This window comes from Centroberyx affinis, unplaced genomic scaffold, assembly GCF_046629955.1.
Source record: "Centroberyx affinis isolate AG114_WGS23_722 - 3 ecotype Tasmania unplaced genomic scaffold, CSIRO-AGI_Caff_v1 ptg002684l_1, whole genome shotgun sequence".
NCBI classification, from domain to species: Eukaryota; Metazoa; Chordata; class Actinopteri; order Beryciformes; family Berycidae; genus Centroberyx; species Centroberyx affinis.
In genome coordinates this window covers 918-15000 of record NW_027280866.1, presented here as the reverse complement: position 1 = coordinate 15000, position 14083 = coordinate 918, and the positions used below count along the sequence as shown (strand labels likewise).

The following is a 14083-nucleotide window of genomic DNA, read 5'->3' as shown; positions in this document are numbered from 1 at the left end:
TTAGCAGCATTTGATTCACATTTAACAGGATTACAGTACAGCACAGACACTGTATTGTAAAACTATTTGTAGTAATTATGTTGGGCCCGGTGTCAAATTCCTGCAATAAAACACTCCGCACTGAAATATGTTACTTAAAGGGAAGGTTCAACGTTTTTACAAGCCTATCACCCGGATCACTAATCCAGCTGCCTTGGAGGACATTCAAACACTTTTCATGCCAGTGTGAAATTGGCAGCGGCCTCGTGGCATTCTGGCATTTCGTGATCTTGGAATCAGAAGGTTCTATCTGGGTGGAGTGCAGCTCCGAGACGTCGAGCATCAAAAGATTGGGACGTAGCAGCTGGCAACGCTGTTTTCTATCACTTATCTTCTCTATATTTAACCCCCGAAAGGTTCTTTAAAGAAATAACACCACACAAGCACGACTTAGCATTCATAGATCATGATTAGACAGCTCAAAGTCAGACAGAATCCTCGTCCTTAGAACTCCAAGCTCACGATTTAACCATCAAAACTATGACGCTCTTATCCAGAATGACTTGACACCCAGCAAACATTCTGATGCTGAATAGATGTTGATATGACAGCCTATGCACCAATGTTGAAAACTTGTGTAAACACAGAGCCAAAATGAAAGATGGGATGACGTCTATAGCTGATCTATACCTGCCTCGTTTTGTGAAATCAGTAGCTAAAATCTTTCTGATATCAGTTCAAATATATATTTTTTTATATATTTAGATCAGGCCATGATATATATTGTGAAAATGTTGTGCACTTGGGTTGATGTTGAACGTGGCGACCTGAGTAGTGAGCAGGTAGAGGTTCAGTGTCTTGCTCAAGGTCACACTGGCAGGACACAGGAGACACTGGCTATTGACCTTATTCACACGACGGCCATTTTGAACACTCTGGGTGGGAAACTCCATGTAGAAGAGCAAGTACAACCCATCTATGTGCTACTGTTGTATACCAATGCAAACATTTCTCATTTCACAGATTCCCCACTGAAAAACATATTAGAAACAAATGGACCTCAAGAATCCAGAGGGATATACGTTCACATTTTAATATATTTGCCGCATGATTGCTAGCTACCAGAGTCTAGCGTAGCTAGCTAGTAGCTTGCTAATTAGTAAGATAACAAACTAACTTCCCTGCTAAATTCAAGCAGTCGTTATAGTCATTGTTCCTGATATTGCTAGCTAATTTGATAACTGTTCGGTCTATCTTAAGGCCTCACTTATGTGCTGAAGTTTCACTAGTTTTATGCTAATCTTTTGGGTAGAGTTTCCCACCCTGAGAGTTCAAAATGGCCGCAATGTGAATAAAGTCAGTTGCAGGGATTGAACCTGAGTTCTTTCAGCTATGGGATGGTCTCTCTGACGCCTAAAAACGATCAAAACTTACTGTACAAGTACATGTCTGATATGGTGTCCACATACTGTCCATCTTCAGTCCATAATTAAGCCTCTATAGCAGGGGTGTCGAATTCAAACTGATAGTTAATGAGCCGCACCTGGTCTACCTGACACCAGGTGTGGCTCGTTAACTCTCAGGGAGGAAGCTCCACCCCCATCAGACACTAAGAAGAAGGCATTGAGTTTACTGATGTCACTGCAGAGGATTTCTAGGTATTCATAGTATTTGGTTACATCATCACACGGCCATCTTGGTAGGAAAATAACAGGTGATTGTAATCAAACCACAGCCACAGCCAATGAACTGTCTAGGAAATGCATGTGACATCATGGGAATACTATGAATAGTATAAAAAAAATAAAATAAAATAAAAGTAAAAATAAAAATAAAAATAAATTAAAAATATATATATATATATATATATAAAAAAACAACAACAGTTACCTCTCACTGCCATTAGGGGCCGCCAAAGTGCAAAGTTGCCTTGTGCAGCTTTAACATAGTGGAGCAAGTACCTCAAAAGTCTATTTAATTGCAGTGCTTGAGTAAATATACTTGCTATGCTAGCTCAAACATTGTCAGCTACAGTACTCTGATCGTAAAATCTTCAACCCTACATCCGACACAGACAGATCGAGAGACAGGGGACAGATCAAGAGACGCTAACGTTCCCGGCTCAACGGTAATGAGCAACAGTCACAGGGTCTCTGGACTTCCTGCCAACGACTCACTTATCAGGTTTCCTGTGTTTACGTGTGTGTATCTGTATGTGCGTGTCTGTGTCTGCATGTGTGTGTGTGTGTGTTTCACCCTGGAGAGCAGCCTGGAGGGTGCAGACTAATTGTGGAGCGTGAGTGTCTTTGATCCTGTTTCTCTGGGTCAGTGGGGAGGTGCAGGAAGGGGGAGAAGGTGGACAGGATGAGGAGAAGTGTGAGCAGTGCACCTCCGACATTAACATTTGTTAGAAAGTTAGAAATGTGCAACAGTGCTTCTCAAGATATCAAACTTTGTCCTAGTGTTCAGAGACTTTTTTTTGGTTTTGAAATGAAAACAAAGAGAGCAAGGTCACTGCAGATAGCAAGGGCAGCCGAGACTGTAATGAAAAACGACAGTAATCCTATAATAAACTTTGGAAGGATACAATACAAATATCACAGCAGAACTATAAGACACGATTGGAATATTACAGTGATACCAAAGGGGATAAAAATACCATCAAGTTCGAAAAAGTCACTATAAAGTCATTTTGAATACTAGACACTAGACACAGACACACTAAAGTCCTTATAGGAATATTAAAGTGATACCATAAGGGACAAATTAAGAGTATGATTAAGTACAATACTGCAACTATAAACCCATTATTGAATATCAAAGACACACTGTAAGTCCCTACAGGAATATTAAAGTGAATTTTCGTTCCACCCCTCTCTGCTGTATAATATAAATTCAACACAAATGAAATAAATGAATGGATGAATAGAAATGCCATCGTGTTACACCTCCAGTATACCACAGCGGGGCAGATGTAGAGTAGATGAAGTAGATGAAGAGAGACAGTAGGACAGCATGGTAGAGGAAGGGAGGAGTAGAGAGAGAGAGAGAGGGAGAAAGGGGGGAGAAAGAAGGGGAGGAATGAAAGAAAAAAAGAAAGGGAGGGAGGGATAGTGACTGTGTGCAACATGTGAGACCTCTGCTGTTGAAACGGTGTAGGAGCTCACAAAGCACCTAAACTGGTTGCCAGTCATCCAGGATCAGCTTTCCCTGCTCAGTCTCAACTTTCTTAATTAGTATGTAAAAGCCAATACTGATTTCTGGCAAGAAAAAAACAGCAAACCACAACAGGGAAAAAATCAAGACAAGACAAGAATATAAAACTGAATCTGACAACAGTTTTCTGTCTGCACTCATGAACAAATTCAAAACATCACGCGCTTGTTATTTTCACAAAATGGGAAAAGTATGATCCACTGCCTACCTATTATCTAGCAAAACTACTAAATCAAATTCAAGTCATGAGGTTACAAAATTGGCTGCCTATTGACAAACCCACAACACTTAGAAGGCTTATGCTTAGGAAAGCAGTTAGTTAAGAAAAGCATCACAACTTCTCAAAGTCTCAAATACCTTGTTAGAGCAGATTTCCCTTACCTTAACACTGCTGGACAACTCAATCCACTTTCACTAACAACCAACCTCACAGCAGAGATTACAGGGAGAAGCATGCATAGGAGCAATGAGAGGGGAGAGTAGCAGTAGAGAGAGAGAGAGAGAGAGAGGGAGAGGTGAAAGAGTGAGGGATGTTGTAAACAGAGTGGAGGAGAGTGGCTGAGAGGCCAAGCAGGACAGCGTTCAGTACAGGAAGTGGATGGGAGTTGTAATAAGTGTCTCAGTGGAAAAGTTTGTGGGCCGCGTCCCAATACTCTCTCCACTTGTCCCCTTCCCTCCTTCAGACTCCACTCACACCCACAGCAGTATCGTCAACACCACTTGTTATAGATTGATATTTTGTCCTAATGCCACACCCTCTTCATGTGGTGATCCCTTACTTTTTTCATTCATACATTTATAATTAACATGTTCTAGTGTTGAAATTTTGAGTATGTTCATAAGTAAAGTCACATTAAGCTGTTATGATCCTTGTGGGGAAACTGGGTTGTTGCAGTAGCAAAAGTAATAGGATACAGCAAAGAGAAAATGGAATTTAAACATAAAAATAGAATATCAAGAAAAAACATAGAATATCTGTTATTGTGGGGAAACTGCAGAAAACACATATCTGAATTTAAATATACAATATACATGATGTGTAAATGTGTCGTATTTACATTAACAAGTCTACAGATACAATTTGAAGTATGAAGTAGTATGAAGTAAGTATAGTAAGTATGTAAGTATAGTAAGTGAAGTATGAAGTAGAATTGAAGTATTTGTGGTGTGTACATTATGTATATTTTATGTATGTAGTATAGCCCCCATTTACTCTATTATGTTTAAGCCATTTCATTTGTTTGCTGTAAGAAAGAAAGAAAGAAAGAAAACAAATGAACAAATCCATTAACAGACAGATGCTGCGTCAGACAGATAGGTGAAGAAGCTGGTCTAAGTCTGGGACAGAGGCCCAGTAAGCCCTGAGTTCATCCTCACAGAGACATGCTGAGCCCCCGCAGCACTGAGAACTGTTATTCTCTAAGACCTCGGCTAAATTCCTCTCCTCTCCCCCCTGACCCTTCACCTCAGCCCGTCTGACCCCGTTTACACCTGTCCTTCCAAACTGAAAACACTGCATGATGGACGACTAGACTGTACATGGGAGATATTCATTCACTGCCAAATCCCATTCAAATGTAACTTATTTCACGGTAAAGTGCTACATGTGGGCATTTTAACATCATGACAACATTCATTTTGCATTGCTGATAAGATTGGCAGCCTCTACCAGCCTCTACACTGCGTTTTACATTGTGTGGGAAATGTGCTGGATTGCTTTATGGCACAAAACAGGAAGAGGGCTGCTGTTCTTCCAGTGTAAACAGAGCAAGTAGCAACATCCTCTTTGCAACAGGAAAGGGGGGTTATGGGAAATGTGGTCTTCAATTTGAGAAACTAGCAATACTGCTAATGTAAGACAGAGGCTACCAGTCGTTTCTACCATGGTCTCATTTGTTTATGGCAATTACTGTATACCAAGGTATAACAATTAATTTGACGAAGATATATTGATGGTTAAAAATGCTACATGTAGCACCTTTAAATTTGTTTCATTCCACTTCAGGTCCTCTCACTTCCAAGTTTGCTTCAATTCTATTCAATTCCTCAAGTTTTGCAATTGTATCCAACATCATAAACCTGAGAGAAGAACATTGTTCAGGGACTCAAAAGTCACCCAAGACCACTAGTTGGAAACAAATCTTGTCTGGCATCCATTAAACATCAGATCAGAGGTGAAGAATGAATTTGCGGATAAAAGAGGATTGGGTTCGCCATCCTCGACCGGCCGCTGGCTCTCCTCGCAGCTGCTGAACGAACAGCCCCTCTTCGCTAATTTGTTATGAATAACTTTGGCCTCGAACTGTGAGCAAAAAGAAACACGGACCGTACCAAAAGCAGAAATATTCCCCCGCTGAAAAAGGCCTTTTGAGGCTCAACAGCTGGCGCGTTTGGGTTTGCATGTTGCGCGTCTCATTGCGTTTCTCCACTTCCAAAAACATCAGGAGGAGTACAGCGATGCAAACTTGTGCATCACTAGGCAATCTGTCCTGTCCTGAAGTGGGAGTGAACACGGCCTTTTATCCACAGCGACGTGCACGCCGAGCGCAACCCGGCTGTGGAATCCCTCAGGACAGACAGGATTTCTTCTGCAAATTGAAAGCAACAGTTCTATAAAGTCTCCGGCCACTGACACAGATATATCATTATATTTTATGTCTACGGGATTGCCAGCTGGGCCTGGTATGCGTGCAAGACTCCGGAATTCGGCTTTGAACATCTGATTTTTCATGCCTTTTTCAGATCTACATGCTGTGCTGTTTTCTGTGCACATGCTTACTAAAGACGTTAAACATTTATTATTTGTCCTTGTCTGTGGTTTCTGGGTCGTGGGGATACTTCTGTTAGATCACTGCATGGTAAGTGCAACATGTGTGTCTTAGGTGTGCGTTCACCAGGCATGGTTGGAGCAGTTTATTTGAAATCTGGAGCATTTTCTCATTAGTTTGGTTCATTTGGCGACTCTTTAAGACCACACCGTGAAAATAAACACGATTTTAACACAGTGTACTCACAGTTCCACTTTGCAGCCAGTCTATGAGGGCCTGAGCTGTTTCTGTAGGTAACTGGGCTCTGAGGCTGTCTCTGTCCTCCCGGTTGGGTTGGAGCTCCAAGGCCAGTTTGAGGTCCTCGGCCAGCTGAACCACCTGCAGAGGACCCGCGCTGATGGGAGAGCCCAGGTCATACAGGCTGTTGGAAAACTCCACAGCCGCTGCCTTGGAACCTGCAGAGAGAAGGAAACAGGTGGGTAACAGAGGAGGACAGGGAGAGAGAAAAGGAGAAGAGGAGAAGAGGAGAGGGGAGATTGTAGCGGAAGGTGAGGGGAGAAGGAGAGAGGAGAAAAGAGGAGAGAAGATGAGACAAGACATGAGGATGCAAGAGAAGAGAAGACAAATCAAGACAAGACATGACAAGATGAGACAAAACAAGATAAAACAAGACAAGATGAGACAAAATGAGACAAGACAAGAGGGGACAGGAGAAGACAACAGACGATGAGACAAAAGACAAGAAAAGACAAAACAAAAGAAGAAAAGACAAGAGAAGACAAGGCAAGATAAGATGAGACAAAACAAGACGAGATGAGACAAAACAAGACGAGATGAGACAAAACAAGACAAGGTGAGACAAAACAAGAAAAAATGTGACAAGACAAAACAAGTCAAGGCAAGATGAGACAAAACAAGACAAGATGAGACAAAACAAGACAATAGAAGAAATGAGAAGACAACAGAAGACAGGACAAGATAAAAGACAAAAGAGAAGACAAGAGAAGACAAAACAAAGGAAGGACAAGAAAAGCCAAGACAGGAGAAGACAAGACAAAAGACAGTTGTTAATCATAGTTTGAATGCTAAAGAATATCAAAAATTGCATTAGACTCTACAAAAACAATTTGTTGTGTGTATAACTAACAAATGTCTAGAGTTTCCAATTCACACCTGATTCAAGACCAGCTCACAACGCACCACAGAATGCAAGAGTAGTGACACAGTGGGTGAAGCTGTGAAGACTAGGGGAGCAGAATTAATCAGAGCCATACATCCTGCTCAATATTTCCAAAATGTCCATGTGTCACCTGGATCATTTCCCTGGCACACACACCCCACACACACACACACACACACACACACACACACACACATCTGGATGCACTCAAATAATCACTGCTCTGAAAAGCAGCCTCACAAAACAGCTCCATACAGTATGTGCAGTCCAAAATTAATAAACAGCACATAATGAAAACAACCTTCGCTTGCATCCACTCTGCAGCTGCTATGCAACCACGCCCGAACAGAAGAAGTGAAGAAGTGAAGGCTACAAGGTTTTGTGAAAACTGGAGAAAAAAACCCCAACAGTTTATCATTGTACAGATTGTATAGCTTTTCTCCTGTTTTTTTCCTGTTTCCTTTTCCTCGAAGGATTTAAAAGAGTCAAAGTGAACACGAGCTGCCTTCAACTATATGAATATAAATATATAAAAACAAGCAGAACATGAACCCATTCTCCCATTCATCTGTCCATCCACCCATGCAGCCTTCAGCGCTTGTGGGCCAGAGCGCCTTAGACGAAAACACAGAGGAAGGCATTATCCACGCACTGCGAACCCGGTCGAGATACACACCAGCATGGGTACTAAACAACTGTGATAGGAACTCTAGTTATCTGTTGACTGATGTTCTGCTTGTCTGCTATGTAGCCTGGTGGCAGTTTATAAAATACTGTGATTATGTTACATGTTCTTCCACAGGGAGGTCAGAGGTCACGGTCAGTTACATAACAGCAGGAAAAATCCTCTGGCGCACAGGACGTAATGGGTCCAATTGACTTAATTTTCTGTTGGCAAATAGTCAAATATCACGTTATATATTATAAAATATCACCTTAGTGCTCAATGAGGCACAACATAACATTAATTCAGTAAAGAAGAGAGTGGGAAATGTCACATAACTCAGCACTACTATCAGCACGCAAACTTCTCTTGGACATGGACAAAGGAGACCTTCCTCCCATGATCAAGGACACAGTGTTAGGTAATGCTGGAGCATCTATCCACCCAGCTCAGCATGAGGCTCAGTCCAACCTGCTCCGCCTTGTTGAGGCTCCAGTGACTGATGACTTCAAACTCATTGAGAGACTGAGTCAGCTTCAGCACTCCCCCACTGGTTTTGACGATGACTACCACCTGGAGGCAGTTGGAAGGAGATACCTCTATGCTCCCCCAGGTGACACATCTGGATTTGTCACATCTACTCTGGGCTGGAGGGATTTGGTGAGGAGCTCCTCTACGCTTCTTCACATCTCTCTAGATTTGCAGTTGACTGCTCCCCACAGCATGGGCCGACTATGGACCAGCTTGACAAATGGGAACCTCTTGTCAGCAGCACTGATTCTCACCTGATGCAGTTCCTCTCAGTCCTCCTGGAGGAGGAGGAACTTGATCAAAAGCACATGAATCCTTCCTCAACAGTGAGTTCTACATTTATAGCTGCCTGTGCTGCACACCATGCCCCTACTCAAGATCACCTTGATGAATGGGAGCCAATCGTCAAAGCTGATTCTAAACTGATGCTGTTCCTCAAGGACTTGGGGAAGAAGGAAGAACAATGTCATTTTATCACCAAGGCGGAAACGTTCAGTCCTTGTGCTCAGATTGAGACCGCTGCTGAAAGCTCGGTCACCATCCTGCATCAACCTGACTGTTCTCCAGCCATCCAGGTTGAGGTCAAGGCTCCACCAAGCCTGATCCAGGAGGTTGAAACTATGAAAGCAGACAAGGCAGCAGCCATCCTGAACCAGCAGGATATCAGTGTATCAAGCTCAGTCCATGAGGCCCAGGACAACCAGGCTGACCACCCTCCACCCATTCAGGAAGCTGAAGCTTCACGTTCATCCTCTCCTCTCCATGTGTGTGAGGCTGTTGTTCACATCAAGGCGTCCTGTCTGACCCTGGAAAACACACTTCCACCCGTCCAGCTGTATCAAGCTCCTACAGAAGACAGCCTGTCGACAAAACCAAAGAAGAAGAAGCGTGGCTTCTTTTCTTGGCTATCCCGCATATTCCGGAGGAAGAACAAGAAATGAACAACTTTACATAAATTAACAACTGAATCATATTACTTGAATACATGTATTTGCACACTACTGTTACAGCGTCTTTGCACATTTATTCCTGCAGTTATGGGTAACCTGTAGCCTAAAGTGGTGAAAGTGTAATGGAATTAGTAAATATATGTTAGCCATTAACATTTTCTTTACCTCTATTAACAATATCTAACAATATAATCAATGTTTATTCTAAATGTGTCGGTTTATTCCACTGAGAGTCCACTTTGCTTTAGATATGCCACAAGCAAGAAAACATTAAATCATTTATTATTATTATTTTCATTATTATTCACTATGATGAAGGCTGATATTTGGCTATGAAGGTATAAAACAATAGTTTTCTTCTTTGACTTTCCATGATTTTGATTTTTCTTCAGTTATGTCAAAATAGCACACATAGGCCAATGGACCCCATAGACCCCTAATAAATAAAAAATGAGGATCTTGGAGATTATGCTTTAAATCATGACGATTAAAAAATACTTAATAGTTTCATATCATCCTCTAAGTTAAATAAAAACAACTTCTATTTCATCTGCAGTGATCACCAGTCCACAACATGCTGTACCAGTATCCAACAGGTTGGACATTTCCAGTCACTGCTCCGACTGCAGCCAGTAGATGGCAGCACTCTTTCAATCCCAACAGCAACAGCAACAGCAACATGAAACTCATTACCCACTGGAGTGCTTTCACCCTTATTCCCACAACATGTTTAACCATAAGGAAAAAAAAACCTCTCTTCATACTGGAATGCAATCTGACCACCATATCAAAATACTGTTGATAAGTGGCTCTAATTTCCTTATTCGTGATTGGCTGATCTTATCGCTAATGGGATTTTTAATGCATTTCTATTTGTGGTTGTTGAGAGCCGGAATAGCCAACTCAAAGCACTTGATGAGGTCATGCTGTTTTTGGCAAACAGCAGCAACTAGCAGAGCTTCAGATGGGACAGTGGTACTTGTAAACTCCACTTCTACTGTACGGGAGAACGGGGTCAGTTGAGCCACCCCTTGTATCCAGACAACCATACACAAAATGAATCATGTGATCATAGATTTAGGAGAAGTAATTCATTTCCCTCAATCTGTGATGGAGGAGAGCAAAGGGCCTAGAGAAATTACTGACAGGACAAAAGGAGGACAAAAATAAACTAAAGTTGTGTGACATTTTACCCCCATAGGGCTCAACTTGCCCCATTAAGCTCGACTTACCCCCGCCCAAGGGTAAGTTGTGCCAACCTTTTTTATATGTTGTACCCTAAAACTGTATTAGCTAAAAAGACATTTTTAATTCCTATGGCTGCCTGACAACATTAAAGGATAAGGCCGGTGTTTTTTAACGCATTGCTTACTGTCAACAAATCCTATGAAAATAAAATCAGCAATGATTTTGTTTTGCCAACAAGTCTCGTCCATGTAGCCGGTGCCCATAGAACTCCATTGTATTAAAAAAATGATTAAAAACACGTCAAAGAGCCATGCCATTGCTCTGGCAGCATATTTCATCATTGCGATGCACCGGGCCAGCCGACTTTTTCCTCAAACAACTTAATAAGCCGGCTGTAAACACGTTTGCGATCTCAGGAAAGTAGTTCCGTAGCACCAAAAATAGTCCCCGGCGTAATGAAGAATTTGTTCCCATTTGAATTTGATTTGGTAATAACTACAACAGTCTGACTTTTCATGGTAACAGTTAGCGATTTTTAAAACTGAAACTATGTCTTTGTGAGCTGTATTTAAAGGTTTTTAGCTTACAATTGGAGCCAATGACTTCTGGGTTGACGGCTAAAAACGGTACGTGGGAAGTCAGAAAGTAACGGGAGTAGAGCAAACGCATTGTTGATTTTGTTATTTTCATAGGATTTGTTGACGGTAAGCAATGCATTAAAAAACACCGGCCTTATCCTTTAAGTATACATAGCAATTACTGTTGGAAATAAATACACTTATTTTGTGGTAGTAGCGCAAAATGCAAAATGTGGCTAATTTAACACCTTTCTCCCCTATAATGTGACAAGACTAGAAAAGAGTGTCATTTTAAGTCTGAATGGTTAAATCGGTGTGACAATTCCCTAGAGAAACTAAACTTAGAAATACAGATTTCACTACTGCCTCTCTTTGACTGGAGAGTTGCCCCGCTGTGCTCAGCCCCTTGCACTCCCAACACACACACACACAGAGTTTTTTTTGGCAGGCACATTAGACATTTACCCCCCCTGTTAGTTAAATCTTGTTGGCAAAGGCTGAGCTGGCTGCAGGAAACAAGACCCCTAATCACACACACATAGAAACACACACACACACCGTACAGTGAGACTGATTCTCAGGTGAAGTACACTGGTTCACTGCTCCACAACCTGTTGCTGTCAGGAAGAGTCAAACTGGTACATTTTGTGTTTCTTAGAATTAAGACTACATTTCCCATAAACACCATTGCTTCCTGTTGCAAAGATGATGTTGCTACTTGTCCCTTGCCTCACCCAAACCCAAATCCAGCCCGGTGTCACACAATGTAAAATGTAGAGTAGAGGCCAGTAGATGCAGCCAGTCTTCTCAGTGATGGTCTCGCTTGTTTACAGTAATTCTACTAATGTCACAAAATGAATTTGATAGCACCTTTAACAACAAATACACTACAGAGCTCATTAGCGTTTACCTGCGATGATGTCATCCATCTGCTCCAGAGCCGCCTCCAGCATGTGACTGGCCTCGGTTTCCATGACGACGGATGGAAGCATCAGACCTTAGGTCTTCTGATGTCCTGCAGAAAGGAAAAAAAAAGAGAATTTGATGCATGAACTACTTAGATGCCACACTTAGAATTTTTACACTTTCTAATGCAGAGCTGTTTCGTGCTTTCATTTGGTCCAATAAGGAGTTTGATTCCTTTCTGACAGATGGTAGACTTGGGAATTAATGAAATATTGGAAAATAAAATGTAGTGTCAATGTGAGTTTCCACAATTCATTTTACTATGACATGGGTTACCTATAAGGATTTCAACACAATACAATACAAGAGAGCACCTGGGAAACATATGGGAAGCAGGAGAGTGGTTTCTATTAAAAAATGAAATTAGAAATTACTAAGACTAAGCTGGCAACAAACAGAAGCATCACACTCATGTCCAGTATAGAGACAAGATAAAGCAACTGTGGATGTGTGGATGCTCTAACCAACTCTAATCCAATAACGATAATGCATCTCATTTGCTTGGCATCTTTCTGGGGGTTTCTCAATCTAATACTCGGAAACAAAGACACAAATGTATGTTTACGCCTCTAGAATGAATTCTTTCCTTTCATTCTTTTTTGTATTTCTACAAGAGCCTGGCTCTGTTCCCCAGCACAAGGAGACACTTCCACTGAAAAAAGTAAACAGTTTATGACTTAAATGAACCCATGTCTAGGACACACCCTTTAAACAGTCGGGCTTTCTGCAGCAGCAGATATTTCCTTTGAGAAATGGAGAAATTCTGAGCATGGGGATATCTAAGTGATCCGTAATGTAATATTCTCTTCAGCTGGCGCAAGAGGCCCAGTAAACATCGAGGGTTACGTAAAAGCAGAATGGTATTTTGGTATCAAGTCACATGGAAGATGCTTCATGGGTGGTGGTTAACTTTGCAGAAAAAAAAAAAACCTGAAAAAAATAAAACAACAAAAATACAAAAGGGCCCTAGTTAAAGGGGCGAGAAGTAAGATTTTTACTGACCCATAAAACAAAAAGAACATAATGTGTCTGTGGAGGGCTGATTGGGTCGTTGCTCAATACTAATGACTGAATGATTAGTTTGCCATGAGATTTCTGGCTTTCAAAACTCACTTTCCAGCCTGAACTTGGAGCAAAAACTCCCCACACATCAGCTAGAAAAGCTAAAAAACCTCAGTCTCAAGGCAACAAAGCCAATGATAAAGCAGTATTATTATTCCAGTATTTAAAGTTTGGATTACAGTTGTAAAGCTGCTACATGTAGGATTTTCTCGATCTTCTCACTTTTACACACTTTCACTTGGTCTAATTTGGGAGTTATCAAGCTCGATCTCCCATGAAAGAGAGTAGGAGGTAGAGTGGTAATGAAATGAAGCTGCAACAGGGGAAATGCAGACATCATTTAAATAATGGGCTATAACATGAGCCACTGGCTATACAGTACAGTGGCATTTTACACACACACACACACACACACACACACACACCCCTCCTCCTCCCCCTTTCACGAGGACAGAACATGACTCAGGGGCTCGGGGACGTCAAGACGGGTACGATGCACACACACACACACACACACACGTGTCTTCTGAAAACCCACCACTGCAGGCAAGCATGCGCTGTACTGTACATATGACCAGGGGGCAATCACACACACACACACACACACACACACACACACTGTACACGGCTATTACTCGTCAGAGCGAGACCGTCTTTCTCTCCTCTGGCTGCTCCTTCATCTCCTGCCAACCTTCCTTCCAGCATTTTTCAACCCCCCCCCCCTCCCCCCCTTCCTCCTGTCATCCCCTTCTCCTCCCTGGCACTCGTCCCTTTTCTGTCATCTCTCCTTCAAGGCGCCGAGGCCCTCTGTCATTGCTGTCACGCCGACTTAAGACGGAGACGGACATCGACGCGCTGGAATCGAGAGGAAGGGCGGTGATGTAATCTGCCGCCGCCTCGGGATAATAACAACCCCCCCGCAACCCCCCCCACCACCCCCCCCGCTGAGCAGCCTAATGCTCATCAGCATCAACAGTGAATTTCACAACCAAAGCTCATCA

General features: G+C 42.2%; 1 protein-coding gene across 1 annotated transcript in view; it reads right to left on the bottom strand.

Annotated features, from left to right (window-relative positions):
- Positions 1-12069, bottom strand: part of ppfibp2b (PPFIA binding protein 2b) — a 54452-nt gene extending 42383 nt beyond the window's left edge. Inside the window, exons 1-2 of the mRNA XM_071535249.1 lie at positions 11965-12069; positions 6210-6418 (exon numbers count right to left, since the gene is read on the bottom strand). Coding sequence (XP_071391350.1) covers positions 6210-6418; positions 11965-12046 — 291 coding nt within the window. The 5' untranslated portion in view covers positions 12047-12069. The remainder of the gene's footprint in view (positions 1-6209; positions 6419-11964) is intronic.
- Between the last annotated feature and the right edge of the window lie 2014 nt (positions 12070-14083).